The sequence below is a fragment of the Nestor notabilis genome, unplaced genomic scaffold, assembly GCF_000696875.1.
Source record: "Nestor notabilis isolate BGI_N333 unplaced genomic scaffold, ASM69687v1 scaffold16157, whole genome shotgun sequence".
Lineage (NCBI taxonomy): Eukaryota > Metazoa > Chordata > Aves > Psittaciformes > Psittacidae > Nestor > Nestor notabilis.
Genome location: NW_009935273.1, coordinates 50,080 through 77,815, shown reverse-complemented (window position 1 = coordinate 77,815; position 27,736 = coordinate 50,080). Strand labels below are relative to the sequence as shown.

At 36.4% G+C, this 27,736-nt stretch overlaps 1 protein-coding gene across 2 annotated transcripts in view; it reads left to right on the top strand.

The window, feature by feature from the left end:
- Window positions 1–1,546: 1,546 nt before the first annotated feature.
- SCFD1 (sec1 family domain containing 1) overlaps window positions 1,547–27,736 on the top strand; it is a 46,036-nt gene continuing 19,846 nt past the window's right edge. The window contains exons 1-14 of one of the 2 annotated variants that reach the window (XM_010017768.1): window positions 1,547–1,614; window positions 2,434–2,522; window positions 3,454–3,544; window positions 4,336–4,458; window positions 5,664–5,751; window positions 10,103–10,192; window positions 11,381–11,436; window positions 12,353–12,438; window positions 14,182–14,281; window positions 16,740–16,879; window positions 17,849–17,939; window positions 18,285–18,358; window positions 19,818–19,899; window positions 26,722–26,818. In XM_010017768.1, coding sequence (XP_010016070.1) covers window positions 1,558–1,614; window positions 2,434–2,522; window positions 3,454–3,544; window positions 4,336–4,458; window positions 5,664–5,751; window positions 10,103–10,192; window positions 11,381–11,436; window positions 12,353–12,438; window positions 14,182–14,281; window positions 16,740–16,879; window positions 17,849–17,939; window positions 18,285–18,358; window positions 19,818–19,899; window positions 26,722–26,818 — 1,264 coding nt within the window. In that variant the 5' untranslated portion in view covers window positions 1,547–1,557. The remainder of the gene's footprint in view (window positions 1,615–2,433; window positions 2,523–3,453; window positions 3,545–4,335; window positions 4,459–5,663; window positions 5,752–10,102; window positions 10,193–11,380; window positions 11,437–12,352; window positions 12,439–14,181; window positions 14,282–16,739; window positions 16,880–17,848; window positions 17,940–18,284; window positions 18,359–19,817; window positions 19,900–26,721; window positions 26,819–27,736) is intronic. The other variant, XM_010017769.1, reaches the window with a different exon arrangement.

Here is a 27,736-nt window from a genome sequence, read left to right as displayed (position 1 = left end):
TTTCTGCCCGTGGCAGGGTTCAATGGGAAATACCGTTTAATGGTGCAAAACCGAAGCTGCAGTTGCGATGCTCCGCCTGAGACTGTATAGGGCCGTCGGACTGTGTACTGACTGTCAGCAAACTGAGAGTGCGAGATCAGCTGCAACCAATTACACGGGAGGCTTTCTGTGGGTAAAGGGTTCCCGCCCTCCTTACGTATTGCTAAGAGCCCAAGATTGACTCTTGCTTCTCTGTCTTAATGCTGCTTTATGGAGTCTTACACCACCCATTTGAACATACCACAAAGCGTGCAAAAATACCACGTCGACTCCATAGTCCTCTACTTCGCTTACTCCCCAAGGTTTTGGTCAGTAGTTCGAGCTGTAATCTTGTCACCTTCTCCTTGACAGCTGCAGTGTTTTTCTGGTGGTACAGAGGATTCTAGGTGCATTTATTTAACATGAAATGCCTAAAATAATCTGCCAGAAAATCTCAGTCTTCATTTCTGTGTGGACCTTAAATATTTACTGGTATTCTTCTTTTTCTTTTTGTACCAGAAGTCTACTTTCTGTAGTCTCATTCCTGTGGCCATCTATCATTATAGTGCTGTTTAAAGTTCCTTTACAATCATTTACTTTTCTTCACTCTGCTGCTTTTCTAATAAAGCCTGCTGGTTTTGAGCTCTTATTCCATATAGGTTTATTCTTTTCTGTTGTCTTTCACCTTGTTACTTGATTATTTCAGTCAAGCTTTACCACTGAACCATGTTGTCTCCTATTGTGGAGGCCATTTGCAAGAAGGTAGATTGAACAACTAAAACATACTCAGAAAAAGGAAAGAACTTATTATCATTTGTGTTTGTATTACCACATATGTGTACTATTTGTTGTGACCTTTACACTGATTCATAACCAGTTAAAGCATACCAATCATGCAAGCATGGTAAAAACCTGATCCTTGCCCCAAAGAGCATTCAGCCTGAATGTGAATGAAAGGTTCACTGCTGGTAATGTGATTTGAAAAGGCATTGCAAAGGAGGAGGAAGCAGGAACAGACTGCAAAGGAGGAGGAAGCAGGAACAGACTGCGAAGGAGGCCTTCAGAAACGTTGCCTGGGCATGGATGGATGGTGTTAGGAAAGACAAAGTTCAGCTGAAGTTGAGACCTGCAGCATATGTCAAGAGCAATGAGAAGACCTTCTGTTGTGACATTAGTAGCAAAAATATGAATAAGGAAAAATGTTGGATCATTGCTAAATGGAGCTGGTCATTCAGTGGTGGTGGACACAAATAAGGCCGAGGTACCCAATGCTTTCTTTGCCTTACTGTTCACCAACAGTTTCTCTGAGGCCTTTGTGTCACTTTGGAGTCAAACATGGAGTGAATCCTCTTAGAAAATATTTCTCATCACATGAAGGAGAAAAATAATGAAACGCGACTTTTACATTTATATTTTATGATGGCTTTCTTCTCAAAGGATATGTGTAATAAAATCTTGCTAATGTGTTTAATCTCTGTTGTTGAAGTGTATGGATGATAAAGCATTATTCTGCTTTATTTTCCAGTGGCTTTGAAACGTATGCTGAACTTCAATGTTCCTCCCGTTAAAAACAGCACAGGAGAACCAGTATGGAAGGTAAGAACTATTTGAATAGGAGAATTTTATAGTGTTCAAAAAAAAGTTCAGATTTTCAAATTTTATCTAACTCAAGCATCTTCTCTATATTACGAACTTTTACAAAATCTTCATATGTTATGAATATACAGAATTGAGTATCAGAATTGCTTAGAGAAATACATATTTGAGATACTGGCTGCTTAAAGACCCAGTGACTGACCATGTAGGCAATATTTTAATGAGGGTATTTTTGAAATATACTTAGGTGTATTTCTCATTGCATGATACCTTACAGGTGAACTCACAGAGTCACAAAAAAGCCCACAGAAAGGGAAGAACAGTTGATAGCCTTAAATTTAGAACAAGCTGAGCTCAAGCCGTCTTTGTTAGCTTTAAAAAAGTAACAACCTTGTAATGTGTGAGTTTTTGCTCACACAAAGCATATATTCTGTCTTTTCATCTATTCTGTTGCCTTTTTCACTAGTTCCTTTTCTTCCTCTCTCTGTTTCTTCCTTTGTTTCTCCCAAACGAAGTCAGAGAAGTTCTGCCCTTACGGTAACACATTTCTGACAGCAAATTCCTGTTTGACGTTTTTCAGGACACGGAAGTGATTATTTCCCCTTTATCACTGAGTTTCTCATCACTCTTTTTTAAAGTTATTTATTAGTAAGCATACATGGAAGTCCATGACAAATTAATTGTTAATTGGTAAATGCTTAGAACATCTTAGGTTAGAGTAGTAGTTCCTTAAACTGGAATGCCTATATCCACTGTATCCCATATTCTGCAGTATCCAGTTTTTACAGCACTTTGTAAGAAGATGCGTATCTTTTTCAGGTTCTCATTTATGACAGATTCGGCCAAGATATAATCTCACCTTTGCTGTCAGTGAAAGAGCTGAGAGATATGGGGATCACTTTGCATCTGTAAGTACTTTTAAAAAATTGGGATTTCTTTTTTTCCCCTAAAAAGAACTTAATTTAATATTTCCTAAAATCATGAACACTGAAAATCATTCAATGAATAACTACTGAAATAAAGATTATATCCTGATTTGTTCCTAAAATCTGATGGTGTTATTCAGAATCAGGGAGTGGAGAGATGATTCCATACATTGATCAACAGGATTTCTTACTAAGTACAGGAAGCCCCTCTTCAAAAATAAAAATTATCCAATAGGTATTTTTTTGAATCTGTCTGTACAAATCCCTCTGTATTCATATATGTAACAACTGTTTTGGCACAAACTGTTTCATGGGACTGTGCATGTTCTCTGCCTCTCTTTTTACACGTAGAGTTTAATTGTCTCTTGTCAAACAGATGGAATCTTAAAGTATTGTTGTAAGAGATTTTCAATTTCATTTTCTCCAGATTACATTTATTTAGTTCATTGTACTTCCTAAGTGAAGGCTAGAAGTGGAAACACAGTTTAACATGTTGACATATCAGCAGAAATGCGAGAGAAATGTGAGAAGCGGGAAAGGCAAGTTTAGTACTATGAGATATGCAGGTATTTTGTTTTCATGTCAAGAATTTATAATTGGTATATGAACTTTGTGGATGTGGTATTTTACCTTCCTCTGAATGGATTCATCTATTTTTGAAGATTTATGAAGCCTTTCCTCAAGCTTTGAATAAACTTTGGAGACATCTATTAGTGGATGTTTCTATTGACATCTATTGAGCCAAAGAAAATACAAGTATGATTTTTGCTATTTTTTTCGTGTCCTTGCAAAAAATTCTAGGTAAATGTAGGGAGAAATTAAATGTGTCTGTGCAAATAATTTCTTTAACTTTTATAATTTTACACAAATCAGAGGAGGAACATGTTAAAGATGTACTTTTTCTTCCTTTCAGGCTTTTGCATTCAGATCGGGATGCTATTCCAGATGTTCCAGCTGTTTACTTTGTAATGCCAACAGAAGAAAATATTGACAGAATGTGCCAGGTAACTTGCGTTCTTAATGTTTCAAATGAGCGGACACAACAGAGCATGTGGCATACTCCTGCACTCACTGGCGTGTGACTGTGTTGTATCTATTCCTTGTGCATGTCTGAACACCATTTCTTGCGTTTTTTATGTATTAGCTTATATTTGTCAAACAATGTTACCCATAACTTTTACACACAAAACTTCAACTTCCCAGAAAGTAGAAAGGTAAGTACGTCTTCTCTTTCAGAGAGAGACTTCTGGGAGTGAAAAGACAATAGGAAGTGGGCATAAATTGACATACAGGCAATTCCATTCAGACATAAGAAAAAGCTGTTTTAATGAGAGTGGCAAATGCTGGAAAAAATTGCCGGGAGAGTTTGTGGAGTCTCCATCCATGGAGATGTTCAAAACTTGACCGGACACAATCCTGAGCCACCTGCTTTATTTGACTCTGCTTTGAGCGGGAGGCTTGGACTAGGCTAACCTCAGCTTTTCACATTCTCTGGGAAGGGAAAAGAGGAAAGGGGATTTTTGGTCAGTGGTAAGTTACGGAATAGTAGTTGCTGTCTGGCAGCTTAAATTTCATTTCCTGTTTTTTGCAGTTCTGTGCTAGGTTGGTTATGTTTAGTTGTGTAGTGAAAACATGACATACAGGGCTGTATGAACAGAAAGCTAAACGCTTCCAAAAATTTATCCAACTGTGGTTAATTGAAACATCACATAGTAAAAGTGTGAATGTTTTTTAATTAGTCAGACATATATTAGTATTTATCCAGGAAAAAGCTTGTGTTTTTCCTTTCATTTAGGATCTTCGAAACCAGCTTTATGAATCTTATTATTTAAACTTTATTTCTGCCATTTCAAGAAGTAAACTGGAAGATATTGCAAATGCTGCCATAGGTGCTAATGCAGTAACTCAAGTGGCTAAGGTAAGAAAATCCCCCAGTCTCTAATGTTAAAGATACTACCATTGCAGGTGTTTTCGCATTCTTGCGTGGCCACTTCAGTGCTATACACAGCTTTTCTGACTGAATCATGAACAAAATAAACGTTTGGGTAGGTTCAATGTTAGGCATAGATTTACTGGGTTACAAAGGGAATCTACAGTCATCTCAGTAATGCAGCTTAGTACCGTACTTCAGCTTAGTCAAAAGTTCAAGTGCTCCAAGACCTCTATGCGAAATGATGAGGGGAAATAGAGTGGTTAGAGTATTCCTATCTCATCAGCTCAATGATTGCATCCAGTGTATATATAATGGGATGGAGTTTTTAGCTCCTAAACGCACTAAAAGTGCAGTATTAGTGCAGTTGTCATTTTATTAGGCAGTGTACTGTAGAGGTGGATGTTTCATACATTCACACTGTTGCTCAGTACACTCCTGCACCTTTATGATTTAAAGGCAGGTATCAGATATTTACCCTCTTATTTTTGTTCATTGTCTGTACCAAAACCTGTAAATTATTAACTGATTTCTTTCACATGTACTTAAATACATTCACCTGTGTTCTCACTCCTGTTAGGGAGTACTACTGGCATGAGAGAAAGAAACTCTTGTGAAGTGAAATGAAATGAAAACTGCTAGTCTTATTTAAACCTGAGTTCTCCAGCAGGAGTAAATTGGTGTAGCACTGTGAACTAATCCTCTTAAATTTTTTTTACGGTTGTGATGTCCCATGCTATAGTGAGGTTTAATTTTTTTCCTGAATATACAGGTATGCTACAGAAAAACTAGAATTGGTGGGCTGTAATCTCTCATTGTTTAGATATTGCCCTCTTTCCTTGATCCTACCTGAGAGCTCAGCCCTGTTTATGTTGTCCTTCATATTAATAAAAAATAAACCTGTAATTTTATGATGTCCTCCATATGTGTTTTTTTCAGTGATGCTTGGCTACTAAAAATTTGTCCACAGAAATACTTGTACTGTTTTCTTTTAGCACTTTTCAGGTGCTCTAATGTTTTGTGTTATCACTCCATCCTTGCATGGGCTTTTTAATTCGTACATGATATCTTTAATTTCTTTATTTTAATAGGTAGTTCTATAAAATGCTTAAAAAGAAGTAGCAATAAACCATAGAGGGGTTTTTTTTATGCTTCACTTTGGGCTGTTCTGACCATTATTCCTTGATTTCTAGGTGTTTGATCAGTATCTTAATTTTATTACTTTAGAAGATGACATGTTTGTATTGTGTAACCAAAACAAAGAACTCGTTTCCTATCGTGGTAAGTAAAATTTGTATAAAAATTATCCTGAAATGTATAATACTGAAATTTACTCTTTAAGTAGTAGCTAATACCAAGCAATGCTCCACCCCTGGCGGTGTTCAAGGCCAGGTTGGACAGAGCCCTGGGCAACGTGTTTTAGTGCGAGGTGCCCCTGCCCATGGCGGGGGGGTTGAACTAGACGATCTTAAGGTCCTTTCCAGCCCAAACCATTCTATGATTCTTTGGTTTTATTTTGCTTTGATCTGCTCAGAAGTCAGGATTATCTGCTAGATGAAGTTTAAAGTCATAAAGGAAGCAGTTCTTAGATATTAATTTCAGCATCTTTACAACACAGCTGTTGTAATACTGAAAAATACTATGTGTCTTTAAATAACAAATTTAGTCAAGCAAAACTGCAGTACAGATATAAAATGGGTAATAGGCCTTTTTATACATGAAGTAATAGAGGAAAAATTTTGCATTGTTTATACATGTAGATAGACGCTGCGGGTGCCTGCTGTGTTTGGGCACCACTATTTAGTCATGATCCCTTCTGCAGTTCTTAAGTAATTACGTGTTTTGTTTCTGTGTGAATGGTCAGTTAGAAAGTTTCTGTAAGGAATACAAAGCAAGAAAGATCATAGAATCATAGAACAGTTAGGGTAGGAAAAGACCTTAAGATAATCTAGTTCCAACCCCTCTGCCGTGGGCAGAGACACCTCACACTAAACCATGTCACCCAAGACTCCATCCAGCCTGGCCTTGAACACCGCCAGGGTTGAAGTATTCACAACCTCCTTGGGCAACCCATTCCAGTGCCTCACCACCCTCACAGTAAAGAACAGTAAATGACTTTAACTGATAGAGTTTCTTGTATCTTTTAGAGAGTGACCAGTCAGTATCTCCTTTTCTTACTCAAGACATGAAAATGTGGTAGTGTGCAGGGGAGATGGTTAGGATCAGGGGCTAGAGTAGCACAGAGAAGAATCTGGGAAAGAACTTTTTAGGAAATAAATGCTGATTGCTTCTGCAAGCATGAGAGCCAAACATGTCAGCTTTTTCCTGAAGTCTTTGAGTTGCAAGTGAAGTCAGCCTCATGGAAGCTTTTTTTTTTTCTCTTCTTGGGACTTCTGTTGGACGTCTTCTGGAACCTAGCAGGGAAAACAAGTGTCTGCCATAGGTCAGTTACCTCTACATCTGTGGTGGTGCTATGGCAGCTCAAGTCAACATGGGTTTCATCCCTTTTTTTTGTGTTCCTCTGACCCATTCAGTATGCTAAATCAACAGAGAACTACCACTCTACCTCTCCTTCGCCTCTAGCTCAAATGGCTAGCTATTACAGGGTGAGTTGTCTTGCTGCCCCGGGCGTAGTTTCCCTCATCTTCTCCTACTTTTACATCAGAACTAGCAGTGTTGGGGCTGCAGAATGTTTGTTCAGTTGTCTCATTTCTTAGAAAATACCAGCTTATTTGTGTAATCTGCAAATCCAGCGCAAGGGAAGAAGCAGAATTGTGTCAGAGGCAAGACAGCCCTTTTCTAGCAGCAGCTCCTCATTACTTTAGTGTAATCACAGTGTCTATACACAGGGTTACACAGTTAATTCCTGATTTATTTAGATGCACAGAATACTCACTAGCAACCAGGTATAGATGAGAATTTTCCATATGCCTGGTAAGATTTTTCTCCTTTCTTGACAGATTCCCGGAGCTGGTACCTTTCTTTAAAACCGGATCTGTAATACTGAGTTCTGTCTCACAGAAGAGAAAAAAAACCTCTTCTGAAGGGCATTTTTGTTTGAAAAGCAGACTTTTTTTTTTTTTTTTCCACTAAAGCCTGCTGTTAAGGGTTTCAGTAATAATTGTTTTGTGATGTGTTTGTGTGTATGTAAAGATATTTGAGCAGCTCTCATAAGATACCTGCTAGCTGACAAGGAATTCGAACTTAAATGACAGAAAATGTTTTGTATGTTTCTGTGCGGTTTGTTTTCCACTCTTGGGCCACTAAAATTTGCCACACAACAGGTGGTTTCACACTATATTTAAATCAGTCTAGAAGTGGGCTGTTTCCATAAGCTGATCAAACAGAAATCTAATCTCCCACAGAGAATGATTAATTTTCCATTAGAACACTGTGTGAGGCAATAGGAGTGCAGGGGCGAAGAAGTGGTCTTCTTTCGCCTTTGGAGAGTAACCCTGGCAGGAAACTGCCAGTCTGTATATAGTTTCATAATCTGCACAAGTCAGTGTAAATCTGATGGTGAGGAAAGACAGCTACTGTTTTTGCAACAGCACTGCCATGTGTGGCCACGCATGTAGCTGAAGGGGTGAACTAAGAACAAATATGACAGAAAAGGCTAATTTCCAGTTTCCCAATTTCTTGGCTGTATGACTGCATTTACAGAGAGGCAATATCAGGACAAATAAGCATGATAACATGTTTCAATTGCGTAAAAGGCTTTCACAGACAGAAAGGAGGCAACACATTCTCTCTGTCCATGTAGTAATGGACAAGAAGTGAAGAGGTTAAATTGCAACAAGAAAGTTTCTGCTCAGATATTAAGAGCGCTTTCTAACCTAAAAGATAGTGAAATATTAGAATAGAGTACCTATAAATGCTGTGGCATTTTTGTGAGTGGGAGGCTTTGGGAATTAGTTTAGATACAGAAATAACAGGGGTTTAACTCATCTTTGGGTAAGAGGACTGACTAGATAATCCCTCAGGCTTTCTGTGGTTCTGTTTTTCTAGGACTGTGTAGAGGGACGAGTACACAGATAGCGTTGGTATAAAGTCAATGGTTTTGGCATCCTGATTGGTGCTTTTTGAATGCTTCTTTACCAAATATGGATCGATTTTGTAAAACAACAAGAAAATGTAGGAGATCTAAGCTTACTTTCCTGTAATCGATGCATCCCCATAAACTTGTTACAGAGGAGAGAGAGGAATATATAGAAAACACAATAGAACATTTTACTGAAGGATTATTAATGGAGTTTCTCGAAAGTTGACCTATACAGCAGTAATATTGAATATTTGTGTTGATTGCTGTGGTACAAAAAAAAAAAAGGAATGTGCTCATAAAATGTGCATGTTACACAAAATTAGAAGACACCAACGGTATGTAGATTACTGGAACATCATAAATGAGTATATTAAACGTGATAATAGGGAGAGAATTAAGTTTTAAAAATGAGAAAGGCAAAGGACTAAAACCAAGATTATTTCCCCTTATATACTTGGAGACCATTAGTTGGAGATAACTACAGAATCATAATCCCAGTTGTTTCAAAGCTTTAGGAATTATAGGAGAATACAGATCCTGGGAACAGGCTGTCTTTCCGGGTGCTGATACTTCAGAAACATGAACTCAGAATGAAAAAAAAAATGCCAACAGGGCCATGTCTGTTGCTGCATCCCAGCAGCATACTAAAAAGTTTGTCTTGCTAAGAATAGCTGCTAATAAAAATTGCTAATACAACTCATCTGTCTGAAGTTCTTAGAGGACAAAGCAGGATGGGAAAACGCACCTTTAAAGTTAAAGAATGATCGTAGCTAGCCATGTATAAGTTTAGAATGGAAGGCTTAATGTTCAGAGCTCTGAAGTTCGTTTTTGAAGGAGTAATATATGACAGGTAGGTATGTGAGAAAATTTTAAAGATAAAGTAAAACGAACAAGGATGGGATTTATGACGTGACTTCAGAGATAGTGCTTGAGTTGGGACTTCTGATAAGATTAGGTTTGATGTTTCCTGTTGGCTATTATATTCCTATCAGTGTTAATTATTTAATAGAAATGTAGCTACATGTCTCTCTTTCTGACCTAAATGCATGAAGGAGATCATTCCATTGGTAGTGTGAAATGTTTTAAAACTTGGGAATTATCCCTAAGTTAGAGACTGACTGTAAATTATTTTTAAAAAAAGTAAAGAAGGAAGAGGAATCTCCATTACAAGTGGTGGCATTTAGAACCTTTCAGTATAGATATCTGCTTATTGTAATTCTCTTTAAATTATACAAGTAATTATTGAGGATGCTATATCTGAAGAATGGTTTCCAAGTAGACGGCCATTTCTGTTCCGTAATGTGGTTTTCCAGGAGGTTTTTAATAATACGATACTGACACAATCCAGAACTTACAGTATGCATTGTCAGAGATCATTGGAAAAGACTGTGTAGTGTTTGGCCTTGTACAGTGAGCAACAATTAAGTTCTCCCATTTTTTTTCTTAAAGAGGGCCATTTCATGATTTGATCTCTGCAATAAAAGCTGTTGGCTATTAACAGCCATTAGGTAAGAAGAGGATTGCTTTCTCATATTAAAGTGGCGTGAGCGTCTTTAACCACATTCTTATCTCTTTTCCACACTGTTTTAGCAATTAACCGACCAGATATAACAGACACAGAAATGGAAAATATAATGGACACTATTGTTGATAGTCTCTTCTGTTTTTTTGTTACACTCGGTAAGTTTTCAAATTTTAGCATGTTTTCCAAATGCTTTCCTTTTAAAAAAGATCTGTGTTCAATAAGATACAGCAAGGGAAAAGCCGAATTAGATCTGTGACAGAATTCTCAGTAGTTAATGGGGTGAGTTAATGATCTTGCTATACATCACTGCAAAAGACAATAAAGTCTGTCCTGCCTGGGAGTCGAGTCTTAGTCTTCAGTATCAATAGGAAAAGAATACTGAAATGCAAAGGTTTGGATTCACTGTTCTAACAAAATCCTAGTTCACAGTGAAGATTAGTAGTGCTTTAAGACTGGATTTTAGATTTGTAGCTCTCAAAAAAAAAACCAAACCCAACCCAAACAGCAAATAACACAAAAAAAGAGAAAAAAAGAAAAAAGCTTACATAAACTCTGCAAAGATCTAAGTGAAATAACTGGAAGAATAGGAAGATATATTGAATTTACTTATTTTTTTAATTTAGTTATTTTCGTTGTGAGTTTTTTGATACTTAGCTCATACATTTTTCACAGTGATGACATTTAATACAGGTTCTCACTGAGATCAGTCAATCTGAGATAGCATTTCTACATGGGGAGCTGGGGATCACTATAGAGCAGTCTGTTCAAGGGAGGTTCCCTTGGACCTATTGAGTTCTTTCAAGTGTTAATATGGTACAAAGTAAATTTCTTTTACTCAGTCACTTAAACTCTATGGTATTAGAATTTTTGTATTTATATGTGAGTTGTGAGAAATGGTAGTTAAAAATTTTGAAACCTGAAAGCCGGTGAAAAACGTGCTTGTGAAACTAATCTTACACTGCAGTGAGTTGTAACTGACGTATTGTGATGTGTAATAGGAATTATTATTATAATTTTCATGGGACTTTCAACCTTTTGAAACTAAATGCTTCTATATGAAATAGTTTGTCCCCTCCACAGCACACCAGCTGTCTTTCTAGTGCACAGTATACCTCTCATAAATTCCTGTATGAGGTATTCACTTACTTTTGTAAAACTTTATCTAATATTTCTATTCCGTATTTTTTATTTCATGGATAAATACTGCAAAAGACAAATTTAATGTAAGCTTGTATTGTCCACTTGAAAAATTTCATCTCAGTATATCACAAAAAATGTGAAAGTACACTAACTTAAAATCTGAAAATTATAATACATGCAGAAGTCAATGTATCTTTTACTAGGAGCTATTCCTATAATCAGATGCTCAAGAGGAACTGCAGCTGAAATGGTGGCAGTGGTAAGAAACTGTTTTTAAAATTTTCCTAACACCTTGTTTACTTTTCTCAGTACTAGGCAGACATCTAGTGTCATTGTATCCTTTTCCTTATGAAGAAATTAAAACTGGAAAGGAGGTATACCAGTTTTCCTTCCTGATTCTAGTTCCATGGAACTTCTGTGGAAATTGTAATATTATGGAATCAGCTGATAAGAAAATTACACATGAATAATCATTCCTAATCTAAAGTTTATAAAGATTTTTTGACAGGCATTATAATTACAACCATTAAGGTGTATCTACAGAGCTGAAAACATGGCTGTCTGGCCTAGGTTTTTCTGTGTGTCTTAGAAATTTTTATCTATCTTACTGGGAAACCCTGTAAGTACAAGACATTTTTACTATATCAAACTAAACTGACTGAACTTTATCAGCCATTAGGGATGAAATTACCAAACTAAATCACAATTAAAAGTGTCTGCAGCACTGTCTTCATTAGGGGTCACTTCTTCATTTCTTCCATCTTTTACACATCTTTTTTAGTCCATGAAGCCTTAATACTGATTAAACCTAAGCACTCAGTGTGCATGCATTCATACTGAGGGTAACCTCATTTTTATGAAACAGTGTGGCAATGTCTTGGTGCTTCTTACTGGTACTTTCTAATCACATGTTTAGGGAAAGGGTGTTGATTGCCTGGGGGGAGATTAGTGCACATAAAGGAAACATCTGTGTAGTCCTGGGTGTAGATAAAAATGCTGGAGGGAGAAAATAGAAAGAAGAGATTTCTTTCCTGTGTGCAGCAGACTTAAGGCTTCCTGCAGCTAGGACATTTATAAACTACAAAACCAGCACAATAAATCTGTAAATGTTGACCATATAAAGAGGTTAGGAAACCACTGGTTTATTAAAAGCTGTTTTGTTTTTCCCCCCTCAGAAATTAGATAAGAAGCTCAGAGAGAATCTAAGAGATGCCAGAAACAGCCTTTTTACAGGAGACACACTTGGAGCTGGCCAGTTCAGGTATGATGTTAGTAATAACTGTGTATTTTTGTTTTTCATATTTCAGTTGTCTGAAATGTCTCATTCGGATAAGTCACCACTGTGCTGAGAACTGAATTTACAGGAATTCAAGTTCTATATTGAAAGAGTTTACATACTGTTAAGGGAGTTTTCCAATCTCTTGGCATAACCATTTTGAAAACTTATAACTAACAAGTATGCAGTCGTAGAACAGTGAGACAAGAATTATTTAACAAACCAGGTAATTTTGTTCACCCTCTAAACCCATCAAGAACCAGGCAAATACACCAATTTTACAGGACCACAATATCCAGTTGGATGTCTGAACATATCTGTTAGCAATCTTTAGTCCATTAAAAAGAAAGAAATGCCCATTTTCTCACTTGTGAGCACTGTTATAGTTACGTAAAAAGCAAGTGTTTCTCAGCTGATTCCTATATCTACCAGAGGAGGACTGCTTTAAGGACTACCACTTGGATAAATAGATAGTTAACAACTGTTAAGTCATGACCATTTGAATCCTTCGAGGGGAAAGAGGGGTGAGAAAAAGACATTGTGGATGTCAGCGTGCAACTGAGAATGTGTTTTCAGTAGCCTCCTGTGTATCCCCCGGATAGCTGAATTCTCCACAGGCTGCTTTAGGAAAGTGTATTACAGGCATTTACACTGTACATGAAAAGGTGAGGAGGCATGTTGGGAAGGCTGTGGCTGAAGGAAATGGTTATGATCTGCTTACTGGGTATAAAATAGTCATCATGTTTTTGTCTCAACAGCAGAACTTGGATAAAAGACAGAAAACTTCAAGGGTGGCAAAACTGAAGGAGATTGAACGGTATTAGGAGAGAGAGTAGCTGTGAAATACCAGTTCCCCCATTTTCCTTGGAACTGAATTGTAACTACAGTTTTCCTTTTTCAGAAAATCAAAATGCTGGGAAAGGGAAACATGAGAACATTTAACCAGTTAAATAGCTTCAGATCTTTAGTCTGGTTTTTAGAATTAGGTGACTAAGGCTCTTGAGATGAAAATACTTACCACAAGGAAATCCAGAATATGGAATTAGTATGGTTTTATTTTGTTCAAATACACTCTAATTTAGCCATCACATTTACTGTAGGGTTAAGGTGCTTAAGGGAAATGGTTGCAATAATGTTCTGATGATTCACGGCCTTCCTGTCTTCACAATAAATTTTTCATGTACCCATAACCCAAGACATTCAGGCCTGTGTGCATTCTTTTTCCATAAAATTGAGTATTGATGGAATTACCACAGTGCATCTCAGAAGTTCATGATTTTTTTCTTTATGAACTTCATATCCAAGGAAAGAGAGGGATGAAATTAAAAAACCTTGAAAGAGAGATTTTTATATTTGAGGGTTACAGTGGGGATCAAAGTGGAAATCAGCCACTCAGTTGCTTGGCATGCAAATGTGTATCCACATAAAGAGATATTAGTTAATAACCTAAAAGGCTAGTTACTGTTCACCTTCCGCTTAATATTTATGCATCGGTAATATCACTTAGTACAAAAAAAGAAATAATCTTTTTATCATTACTAAGATTAATGGAATTTCTGGCAGTCATCAGCCCCAGATGCTTTGGGGAAGGCTGGAGGAACTCTGCAGTAAGCAGTTTGGCTTTTAGCTTGAAGTACATGATGCAGAAGGTGGCTGATAGCACTGAGGATGTTACTGAGGTGTTCTAAACATGTTTGAAGAAATACTAATACAGTCTCATCTTTTCAGCTTCCAAAGGCCCCTGTTAGTCCTTGTTGACAGAAACATAGATTTAGCAACTCCACTGCATCATACATGGACATACCAAGCTTTAGTGCATGATGTGCTGGTAAGAATAAATCTGATTTTGTTACCAAAACTATTTTTTCACTCAACTTAATACCAGATGCTCTTGTAATACAAAATCTGTTTTGTCTGTTTAATTTGGAAGTTGTTTAGTAGAAAATAGCTTGGAAGATTGTATCTAGAAAGTTTAATTAGCAGTAACTTCTAAAACGTTTAAAAAGTTGAAATCTTGATATTATCAAAAGATAGACTATTCAGCAATCCTGTGTTTTTCTTCAGTAGTTCGTGATCTTTTCTGTTATATAAACTTCAGACTCCATTAGTGCAGTTCAGTTTTGGAAAATAAACACTTTTAATGAGGTTTTTAAACTGATTTTAATGTTTGAATTTCTAAAAATACCTGTTTCTGGTTTTCCCCACAAGGTGGTGTAAGTGTCCAGTATAGAGTTACCAGTAGTATTTTTAATATAATAATTTTTCGTAAATTCAGGTAGCTTTACATCACTTTTATTTCTTCATGTTTATTTTATAAAACCAGTAGTAGTAGTAGTAGTCTGTGCTGCATCAGGTTTCAGTAGTTTCTCTGGAACAACTTGGTAAATGTTGCATGTTGCATCTAGTTTTTATTGAGTTGACAGGATTGTACTGTGAGATCGTAACCATGTGGCCTGTGATTCCATGTCAAGGGCGGAAGTTTAATTTCCAAACCAGTCAAGTTACTCACTTTAAAGGCAAGCATGCCAGGTTCTTCATGTACCAAGCATAGTATTTCATTAAATAACCACAGCAGTCTTTGAAAAGGCCATAAATTGTAACTGTGAAAGTGTTAACTGAGGTGATGATTTTGTAAACTGCATTTTTAAATAAATCATTTTTTATTTAAGCTGTGTTACAACAGTCGAGGAATTCTGTGGGATGTTGAACTAAATGCTAACCCAGCCACAAAGTTGTATACTGAATCCATTTAGATTATGATTGTGGTGTTTTTACATATAAACAGGCTTGTATGAGGAGATTCCCATTTCTGAATAAAAAACTTTTCACAAGTGGATACAGAAAAATGGGAAGCATGGATAGAAAGCCTTATAAAGACAAAATGAGGAGATGAAAGGAGGAACTCTAATCAATGAGGATTATTTTGGTAAAACTTGTAAATGCCACAACTAACTTGGAAACTCAGGTCACTGGTGAGTTAATTTAATCACTGGTGAACCAATTTAAAATCACAGCTTAATTTGCAATGAAATGAATTTATTTTTTTTCCTGTAAGTTTTTGTTAAACATACATACTTGAAAACATACTCTTTTTTTGCTGAAACATTAAACGTGTCTTGTGAGGTGAGGTTTGTGCTCATTCATTGCATGTACTTACTTTGAGTAGCTGCTTAGTTTGGTTCCTATTCTGGCGTGGTTCATTTATAGTATTTCATTTTAAATGTGAACTCTGCCAAGGGATAACTAAAACCATTTTAAAATTTTGGCAATTTAACTTAGGGTGATCTAGTTCTTTTTACTGTAGTGACATGGTGAAGTGGAGTTTTATTTCTGAAAAACATTCATCTGTTCTAAATGATGCATGACAGGTTCTATATGGTTGAAGATTTGACTGTCTTTATAATCATTTGCCAAGCATAGATAACCTTCGAATTTTAAATGTTTAAATATTCTTTAAAAGGGTTAGAATGAAGTCAGCAGAAGGAATATTTATGCTGCAGGAAACACAGAACTGTCCTTGGCAAAAGTAATGGGGTAAAGAACTAGAAGACATGCGGAGAGCAATGTGGTGGCATACTGTGTGAGCATAACTCTCATCTAGCAAAAAAGATGTAGCTTCTAAGTTCGTGCATCCATGGAAGAAAAGCTGTATGGAGAAATGCCAGCTTTGTTGCAAACTGTTGCTTTATCATGCATTTACTATTTCACTAGTGTTTAAAATATTTGGAAAACAGCTGTGAAAGTGTAACTAAATAGTCCTTACAGTGGATGTTCCCACTGCTGACATCCTGAGCTGCTTTGTAGCTTTGATACATTTGCTGTAGTTATGTAAGTGGAATTCAGCCCTCAAAACATTCTATGTCTGCAACCAGGAACTTTTATAGTTTAAAGTTTTGGCCAGTTGTTAGAGCTCAGCTATTGCTAAATAAATGTTTTTGTGTACAGAAAACAGTATAGCGTCACAGACTGATTGCATGTGAGACAATCAGATGCCTTTGCTTAATATTTGTTGCTTTTTTGGTGTTTTTTCAATGAGCATCAGTAATTTTGGAGTTCTTACATTGCTGTTGTTACTATCTAGTTAGTAAACTGTGTCCTACCATCTTATGAAATTCTAATAAATAGCTGAAATTCTAATAAATAGTTGATATTTTTTAGAAAATATTCTAGAAGATAATTGGTTGAATATAAAAGACTGATAAAATAATTTAAAAATATCAAATCTCTTCATAAGATTCCTCTTTGTTTTTTTTGTTTTTGTTTTTGTTTTTGTTTTTTTTTTTTAGGATTTCCATTTGAATAGAGTTAACTTGGAAGAATCAACAGGAACAGAAAGTTCTCCAGCAGGTGCTAGACCTAAGAAAAAAAATAAGAAGTCCTATGATTTAACTATGTCTGATAAATTCTGGCAAAAACATAAGGGCAGGTAAGCTGTATAGGTACAAATTTTGTATTAATATGGTTAATATAAATTCTAAGTATTCTTCATATTATGGTAGTTCTATTTTTAAGCTTCTTTGAAAATGTTTTTACTTTTTAAGGTGTACTGTGTCTGGCTGAGATGGAGTTAGTTTTCTCCTTAGCAGCCTCATAGTGCTGTGCTTTGTATAGGTACCTAGAAAGGTGTTGATAACACACCAGTGTTTTGACTACCACTGAGCAGTGCTGGCACATCATCAAGGCTGTCTTTCCAGTATTTTCCCCTCACCAAGTGGGGCAAGATCTTGGGAAAGGACATAGCCAGGACAGCTGACCCAAGCTGGCCAGAAGGATATTCCATACCATATGACATCTGCTCAGCAATAAAAGCTAAGAGAAGAGAGGAGAAAGGGGGGACATTCTATTTTTTTTATGACATTTGTCTTCCAGAGCAGCTGCTTCTTGGGAAGTGGCCAGACATCACCTACAAATGGGAAGTAGAGAAGAAAGTCTTTTGTTTTCCTTTGCTTTCACACATGACCTTTGCTTTTTCTTTATTAAGCTGCATTTATCTTCACCCATGAGTTTTGGGGAGTTTTTCCATCTTATTTCTCCTCACCCATCCTGCTGAGGAGAGTGATAGGGTGGCTTGGTGGGCACCTGGTGTCCAGTCAAGGTCAACCTAGCACATAATGAATGGTCATTGTCCATATTAATTGTGTATTAGCTTTTTATTACAGAGCACAAAATTGTTCTTATGAAAATTCTATAGAAATACTGAAAGCAGTGAATATATCTTAGAAAGTTTAAGTAAACCTACAGTAAGATGTTATTTTCACTGATTCGACACTGCAGCATGATATGTGTATTGATATTTCTGAAAATATTTCCATTATCTTCTTGATCAGACAGCCTGTCTGGTTCTAGCATTTCAGTTTGTTGACTTAACTAAGCCTAATGCAGAGTATCACCTTAGTCCTTTTCCAGAGGTAGCTGAGTCAGTTCAACAAGAACTGGAATCCTACAGAGCCCAAGAAGATGAAGTCAAAAGACTTAAAAGTATCATGGTAAGTTTTATTACCTATATGTGCTTTATGTAAATCATAATAGGACTTGCAGAAATGCTTAGCCTACCATGTCACCCCCTTCCCCCCCCCAAATTATCACCACATGCTGAGTTTTAGGCTTAATACAATCTTAAAAGTACAACTAGAAGTACCAGATTTCATGAGAAGGTTCAATTTCGTGCGTGTATTTGCTTTACATTTATATAACTTCCATACTAACTGTAAAAAACGCAATCCAGACATTAATACCATTATAGGAAAATAGGTTCTAAAGGTACTGACTGTATTTACATGTAAGATCTTTGTATTTATTGTGACTATTTCCAAACCCTTCCCCAAAACCAGGGTATAGAAGGGGAGGATGAAGGAGCAATAAGTATGCTTTCTGATAATACAGCTAAGCTAACTTCAGCTGTCAGGTAAGTAATCCATAATGCCTTATTGTGTAATTAATTTGGAACCATTTCTAATTCTTTTCTGTCATTTCACTTTTGATATCCTTCAAAATAAATAGCTTTAAAAGTAGGCTATTCAGCTTAGTACTAGAGTTTAAATGCTTTATAATTCTGGTAAAGATTAATGCAATGTCCTTGACAAGTACTCACACATGTAACTTCCACAGCATGTGTGCGTGAGCCTTCTACACATGGATTTCCTCAGCAAAGCTTAATAATGAAAGTGCATCATAGATCTGCTTACACTTTTCCACCAGAAAAACCCAACTACCTACCTCTGCATTCCTTCCTTAAATAAACTGTTAGTGAAACCCACTTCCTGAAGCATCCACTTGCTTTGCACAGTGTGTAGTCAATTACATTTTGACTAATGTAGTTAACTGTAACATCTGTTGGCAAGATTACAGTCATTAAGAACTCTGCATGCAAAGTTTTCTCTGTGCCTTTGAAGATGGAGCCACCATAGATGACACTGAAAGTCCGAGATTTAGACTTGTTCCTCATTGTAAATCTGGTTTTCGTTCCACTGATACCTTGGAGAAGGGAGATGTTCAATTTGCTGCCTTTCACAAAGACCCTAATCAGAAGGAAGAAGGAATGATTCTTATTCTGAGTATAGATGGGGTGATATGCCCAGTGTCCTTTGAAATCCATCATGTGTCTGCATTAGCGTATCTTTGTGAGTTTCACAAGTTTTGTATGCTGTGCCATACGAAATTGGAATTTGATTGGAATTACAGAGGATGTGTGATGGATCAGTTTTAAAAAAGCGAGCAGGTATCTGTAAGCTCCCCTTATAAAGTTTTAAAGTTTTATACTTCTCAGGATGCTGGTTTTCAGATTAAGGGTATGAAGGTGACAAGCATGAAAAGCTTTCTTTGTATGACTAAAACTATCAGGATGTTTCCCAGTTCAGTTATCCTCTATATGACTGTTTTCTGTAATCTGGCATTATTAAGGAGAATCTTGGCCTCCTTCAGAAAAGTGTGTAACTACTATTTGGCAGATATTGACACTTATGTGTGTCAGGTGTGAACTAGATGTTGCTTATATAAACCGTAATTCTAGTAGATTATTTGCTTAGGTAAGCAGGGCATATATCTGTTGTTGATCACAAGCTTTCAATAGGAGTATTAAATTATTAATCAAGGTATATTAAATTGCTAGTTAAGGTAAAAACCTGTTTTACTGCATTACATGTGGATAATGTCCTTCTGTTGTGAGAATTATTACATCTATACATAGTAATTTTTCAGTTCCAATCCTACTGTATTCTGTAATTTTAGATTTTAATGATCTTTAAAGGTCCCTTCCAGCCCAGACTGTTCTATGATGCTATAAAGTTTTTTGCACCGACTGTATACAATACACAATTCAAATAACTGTGCAACTCAGCAGGTTAGTTTGTATTTAATCTCTTCAGCTCTCTTCCAGAACTTCTGGAAAAGAAGAGGCTTATTGATCTTCATACAAATGTTGCAACAGCCGTTTTGGAGCATATAAAGGTATGATTGCTCTCCAACTTCAGTTTTCTGTCGGTAGTGCTCCTTACGTGGAGAAATATATTTGAGCAGGTGTACTAAGATACAAAAGTGAGCCTTCTCAATTGTGCTAATTTTTGCAGAAATCAGTGTATAACATTACTTAGTGTTAAAGGCTGAGAGGGAATGAATTTTGAATGCCTCTGCATGGAAAGTGAAGTAAACAGACAAATTTTTTTATTATCAGAATTTACTAGTGTACTCTCTTCTTTTGTGATGGCCACAACTTTATTGTGGGTTGAAGTCTTTCTAAAGTAAGTTTGGTGGAAGTGTTTTGTTTACTTTAGAGATGTGTCATGGCAAATTATGACTTCAGTCTAAGAAATTTTCTGTTCTGTATGTATTTATCAGAAGGGTACTGTTTCCTGTTCACCAATGAAAATGATACCCAGAGGTGTGGCAGTAATGATGCAAGTTGCTAAACTGGTCTTTGCAGGGTCTGTTAGATGTCTTGCATATAATTTAAGCACTTCAGAAGGATTCTTGTCCTCTTTTCTGTTTAAGTCTGCTGCCCTCATATCAGAGAACTTGCAGACGGTTCCAGTAGCAAGTGAAGACCATGGTTACTACTAGAATAACTTGGCAGATGGATCTGTTTTCAAACAGTGTGTTAACAGAAAGTATAGACGAGACTTTCAGAAACACTGGAATTCTGTTTCTGAAAGCGATACAAGCGCCAGGACTCATTGAAAATCCAGTTAGAAAATTTTACCCCATGCTATTTATAACTCATGGAAGGTGATGTGTTTCAAAGTAACTTTACCATTTGTAAAGTGTCTAAGATCTGTCCTCAGTTATTACTGCTACTGATTTTTTTTTTAACTACTGTAAGTGAACAAAGGATTCATTCTGAATTTTAATGAATAAATTAATTTTACATATTTATAAAATTGGGAAAGAGATGTAAGTGTGTCTATGTTTGGCTCTTTACTGTAGAAGATAGTTTATGTGCTTTTGCAATGTTAAGCGTGTCAGTTTTCATATCTGGCAATTTAAAAGCAGTACATTAAAACTATGGCAAAAAAAAAAGTAGTTGACAATGCTGATATTTTATTTGATGCCTTGTGTGTAAATTCTTTCCTAAGGAAGATACTGAGACACTAATGACAGGCCTACATCAGTAGTACTTTATGTATTATTTTTTGGATAGAAGCCAGGTGTCAGAGTAAGATGTGGAATGGCAGTAATACCATTTTTAATTGCCAGTGTGATCTTAAGAATGGACTGGAGTCAGACGCACTTGGTCATTCTCTATTAGGTGACAGTGACACACTTTTCTGTTACCTAGAGTTTGAAGGAATTACCCTAGGTACCTCTGCTGTAGCACTCTACTAGCCCTTAGGCTTTCTTCTCTGACAGGGAGCCTGCTATTGGAGAGTTCCCAGAGAGTGCTGATCCATTTCTGCATACGTGATTTTTAATTCTGGTATTGCAAAGTGCTCAGGCTCTTTACCTTCTTATTGTATAACTGTCAAAGAAGATCATGAGACAAACAGGCGTACAGTTTATTCAATATAATAACGATAAGTAAGTTTTATTCCAACTGCTTTGTCCTGTCGATTTTCTCCCCTCTTTTCGCTCTCCAGTCTTACAAAAAATATCTTTCTATCTCAAGCTGTGGAATTTTAACATGCAGGATGATATGCTCCCTCATGGATTCCACAGAAGTACTCTCAAAAAGAGCAGTATCTCAGCCAGTACTTTTTACAGAAATTCTGATGGCACCTTGAGGCTGTGGTTAATAGGATTTATATACAGTTCAGTAGTTAAGCCAGATTTGGATAAGAGAGAATTCTTTTGGCAAGTGCCCAGGTCATGAGGGGCTAGTGAGGCACCATGCTCTTCTTCGGGTTACTGTATTTTCGCTTTTAAAATAATCTGGAAGCACATTCATACTTTAAAATAGGCTGTTCACATTCTCCATTGTGGTTTTTTACTACATTAAGTATTTGAGCGTTTTCCTTCACTACGTGTATATGAATCAGTGCAAAGAATACTAAGAGATATGCTTCAGATATACGAAGGGAATTTATTTTTTCTTGTGGTCATATTTTCACATTCGGTTTACAGCTGCTTTCCACATTCTGTTGGATCATTTTCTAAGACACAGCAAGAGGAAAACAGAACTTAATCACATACTTAAGGGTCCTGGCAGTTTTCTGGCATATCTTAGTGTTTGATGAAATAGTGGAAAGAATGCATCGCTTTTTTCACAAAGTGAACCATCAAGTATTTATTGTCAGTGCTTAGAACAAATGCATCCTTGTTTTGCATTGATTGTTTTTTCTCTGAAGAAGCTGGTGACTGAAGAACTGTATCCAACAGATAACAGACTGAGCAGTAGAAATATGGGCATCTTCCTAGCTGCTCTGGAGTTTCAATAATTCTTATCTTTGCATGTCATTCTAGTATGAATACAAGGATTACTGAAGTATGTTAAATCATGGCCTATAAAAAGATGTATGCATATACTTTTCTAAAATGAATACTTGGAGAGGGGGTAGATTAGATTCTTGCTAGAATTCTATACGTGTGAGTGTAAGTGGCAAATTTTTGTTTGAATTATTACCTGTCTTAGATTACTTACATTTGTTTGGTTTAGGGGTTGGGGTTTTTTTTAAATCTTACATAATTTTCTTATCATGTATATCTGAATTTCCTTGATCTCAGGACCTGATACTTTGAATGACTCCATTACTGTCATTGCCAATAGACTTTCAAGTTAGCAAGTTCATATTTTGTAAGGGAATTCCACTATTGTAACTACTTTGTTTTAAATGAGATTACATTTTTGTCTTACCATGTAAACAGAAACAGTATGTGTTTGTGAAATATGTATGTTGAAGTGGTCCAGGCAGTTTTTCCCTAGTTCAGAACTGATAATTGAGTAACTTTGCAGTAAACAACAGCTTTTTCTGAGTTCAGTTACAGTGGCCTTTCTGGCATTATTCTGTGCAGTTCAGTCAAAGGGAACTGGCTGTAGCTGCCACTTTCAGTCTTCGCCCAGGGTTTCTCTTCCTCTCGCTAGGAGCACGCTGTAATTACCTGACCAACCTCACTCATTCTGGGGGCTGTTAGTTCTGGGTGTTTTCTGTCAGTATCTTTTGAGAAATTCCAATAATTTCTTTGAAAATTTCTTTTCTCTTCTTCTGCATGTTCTCTCTCTTTCTCCAAAAGGAAGAATTTGGTACTGTAAAGAGGATAGGAGAGCCTCCTGCAAGTCCTTACAAAAATGACCCTCCAAGAGATTTCAATGGGTCCTGCTTCCAATTCTCTGCTTAAAAAAGAAGGAATTTTGTATTCATTTTGGACTACAGTGCTCAGGTAGAGATTCCCATGCGCTTCAGTAATTTTCCCTAAAATAAATTTTGGCTTGTGAACAGCCTGTTTCTAAAGCTGCTAAGTGGAAAGCTTTATCAAATACATTTAAAAAAAAAAAAAGCCAAACAGACAAAAAACCAAACTAAAAAAGATAAAACAAGCTAAAGTGTAGCACTTTAACTGCACTTTAACTAGAAGGTTCTGTCTCTAAATTGGCAGACAGAAAGGTCTCCTGAATGAAGTTGGTGTGGAGCAAGATGTCATAGTAGGAGATTAAGAGCAGGATGCAGAAAGGGAATATCTGTAAATGTGAATGCATCTTGATTTTATTACTGGGTTTTATTACTGTTTTTCTTCACCTTGCTTGCCACTTTGGCATCCATAAGAACCTCTTCTTTGCTATCTTTTTTATAATTGAATCTACAGGATTGTTTAGCTCCTATTCCCCAGCTTTTCCTCTTGGCATGTCTTTGAGTTTGCCATTGCACTTAAATCAAATGGGACATCTGCTTCTTATCAGCACTTCTTAGACAAGTTGGCTCTTCAGGAAGTAACTGTCTCATTGATGTGGCATATCTGAGAAATCTGTCAAAAGGTAACTAGTAGTGCTTCAGGCTATTCAGTAATCTGTGTGAAATTTGATTAGATGGCCATCTAAATGCTAGGAAGCAAGTATAAGAAAAATTAATTAACATCTTTGCTAGTAACCTTCTTCAATTATCTGGTGAGGAAGCAGCTGAGTGGACTCACCATATTGATCCATCTCTTTAGTTTGTGCTTTTGTCACATTGAAAAGAGAGTCTTGAGATTTTTATATTGCTGCTTACCTCTAATGTCCCTGTTGTGGGTAGAAATAAAGGACCTGAAGTTTTAGGATTTTCAGCTTGGTTGTCTCCAAAGAGTGCTGAGTTCACATTTCAAAAGTAATTGTCCAATATTTTTTAAGAGAGTGAGTGTACGTGTACCATTAACGTTTCAGCTTAGGCTCAAAGTATAGCAAATACATGCAACCAGTGAGTCGTCTTTGCTGCGGTTAGTCCGTTTTGTTCTAGCAGTCGTGGTCAAACAGTCATAAAGTTGCACATGGTTGAGAAGAATTTTACCTAGTTTCTGCTCCAAGTAAGTTAACAATTGTAAATCTGTTCTTACACTCAAAAGTATCTCATGTTTGAATTACATAAAGTACATTTATAAAAATAACATAAATTACATTTTTATTTCAAAGTTGATCTGTAAACAGACACAGCGAATTAATGAATATTTTTGTGTTCTACGTTTTTACATTCCTTCCAAATAAATTTGTCTTGCATAGATCACCAGCTAAGATAATATGGGTATTGCCAAATTCAACAATAATATATTTATCTTAATAGGATTGAGTTTCCACAATTCAAGACAATCCTTTGGTTGTTGGATGCCTTTTGTCTGGGAAAAGTACTTCAAACTTAAAAACATGGAATTTATCTCCATGTAAGGAGATACAAATGTAGTTAAAATACAAAAAGAAAGTGAATATAATGGAAAGGCTAGAAAAACTGTGGTAGTTTCTTTGCAGTTGTTTTATCTCTCTAGAGAGAGTTAAGGAAACTGTAATGCAGATAGCCTCCAAGATGCTGTAGAATTGAAGTCACAGAACACATCTGACATGCCAGATGCCAAACTACATCTGACGTAAGGACTTCGAAAAAGGCTGGTAGTTCAGATCTATTAAAATGTTACACTAGTGTAACATAGCCTCTGATTATCACTTTAACTTTGGCTAAATACAATATTAATCCAAGGTTTTACAGTAGCATAACTACCAAAATTTGACTGTGACTACTCCTCTAACATGAGCTCAAGGTAAACACACCTTGAAAGAAGCTCTAGCTCTTTTTTTAGCGAGTGGTCATTTTTTGAGCACTCTTCATGGTAATTGATTTTATAAGTTGTAATTACAAGCTTCCACAAGAGCTTTAAATTAAGTTACTCTTCTTCAAGTAACTGGTTTTCTTAATTAGTTCAGTAGATGGTGAATGAGAAATGGAAGTGTTACACAACTGATTGCCATAAGCTGATTGCCAAAGGCTTTCAATATTAAAATATTTTTGTGACTTACCTCTTCTTTTATTTTATATTGTCATCTCCAGCTCTTTTTTTATGAACTTACAGTACTCAGAAGGTGAAATATCCTGAAATTCTTAGGCTAGAGGAGTACCTTTCTGTCTTTTCTTCTTTGATTTTTCCCTTTTTTGGGGGGGTAGTGAAATACTGTTTTTTAAAATTCCATTTCTGTATTTGTGATCTCAGGAATAATTTTAGTAGAATTCAAAACCATTTGAAAAACAGGCTTCTGAAGTTTTGGTGTTGCTAACATTACCGCAACCACTGCAGGGGGTTAGAAGGTGCCATAGCAGTTTTGCATGCCTCAGCATTGTCAGACAAAATTTCTTGAATCTCTTAACCCAAGAAGAGCACCAGTGACTCTTGCCTCACTGTGCCAATATCATTTCAGTCTCCCAAAGAGCATTATGTGGAGCTGAAATACTTCCAAGGCAACGAGATGGAGATCCGCTCTGCTGGTTTCCTCTTTGAGCCGATACGTAGCTGAATGTGTCCAAACACCAGGATTTAGATAATTATTGGTTTTGTAAAATGAGTAGTTGTAACATTTATTGTGATGCTACATTCTAATGTTCAAATACTCATAATAATGTGTGATGTAACTGGCAAACTTTTGGAATGCATTTTTCTATCTTTAGATTGTATGTACGTGCATGATACGATGGTTAAGAAGTGCAAAGCTGGGCTGTTAGTGCAGACGTATTGCGATGCAGTCATTAGTTGCATGGGCATGTGATGTCTTCATAAAGCTTTTGCCTCATTAATTTTGTGTGGTCCCTCTGCCATCCTCCCTAAAATAGGGCTTTCTCAACTTGATCTATATGTGTCATATATAATGAGAAACTGCTTTTCCAGTGTTAGCAAGATAATCTTAATTTGTTCTGAAGTAGTTATTTTGGTACTAGCCCAAGCTGCCGACTGTTCTCTGGGATGATGCTTTAATGTAATTAGGAATTTCTTACATTTATCTGCTTTGTTGACTGAGAGACCTGAGGTTCAGCACAATATGTAACATAATATTCCCTTGACCATTATTTTTTCCTGTTCCAGGATAACACTATGTATGATGGCATGTAGTTTTCAGCCATGGCAAAACCATAGTTGAAAACAAAGCTCCTCTTCCAGTTTAAATTCTGCATGTCAGAATTACCTTGTTTAACTTCCATTTTCACTTTTAATATGAGAATTGCATAAGCATCAATTTTCTGAGAGTTAATAAAAGCATATTATAATGCACTTTTACTGATAATTTATTTAAAAAGTGATTTTTAAAAACAGCCTGATAACTAAAACTTTTTAAAGAGGAAATAAGTATTCTTTCACAACATTAAGATGTTAACCCTAACACTTTCTCTTAAACAGAGTCGAAAGCTGGATGTGTATTTTGAATATGAGGAAAAGATAATGAGCAAATCCACTCTGGATAAATCTCTTCTGGACATGATTTCTGACCCAGATGGTGAGTACTTTAAACCTGAACTTGGTAGAAAATTCGTTAAGATATACCATAAATCTGTACCTGCTGGGACTTCAGGGTTGGTAAAGAGCTTATGTGCAACCTGTGCAAGACTTGTAAAGAAAACAGCTTTTACTCATAATAGTAGCAATTTAAAGAGTTTAGTATTATGATTGAGTAAGAACCAAAATATTGGCCACTTTTGCAGCTCCGCTAAAATCCCTTCTCAACTCCTTGTTTCTGAAGGCCAAAATATTTTTACTTTCATGCTTCTCCAGTATTAATTAGTATAGCATGGGTTTAGTGCGACATGTCCTGCCTGTGGCAGGGGGGGTGGGACTAGATGATCTTAAGGTCCTTTCCAACCCCAACCATTCTATGATTCTATAAATTGTGTGGTCTAAAACAATACCTATTCTTTAAAATCCTACTGCACGTTTTGTAATGCATACATACCTCATAAACAGAATGAATAAAGGGCATTTCGTAGAATTTGGTTAGATCCAGGGGTTGTAATGTAGGTAGTGCTTGTTTGTGTGAGCAGAAAAAAGGATAGGACAAGGTGGAAAGAGGGGAAACGACATAAATTGGCCAGTTCACTGAGAGACTCAAAGTTTGCATACATTGACCCAGCTGTGTCATGTCTGTTTTCATTGTTTAAGAGCAATGCATCCAAGCTTCTATTCCATATAGAGCTTACACATAACAAGGCTTTACACACTGGGTGATACTCAGGTTCTCTGTTAGCAGGAGTCACTAGGGGTCTCTCTGTAAAAGGTTGAGACCAGAATGGGTTTTCAGCCTTTCATAGTATCATAGCATCAACTATCATTTCAGCCTCTCACAGTCCTGTGATGGATTTCAGTATGATCCAATACCAGTTGGCTGGATCAAAATAACCTGCAGAGCAAGATTGTAAAA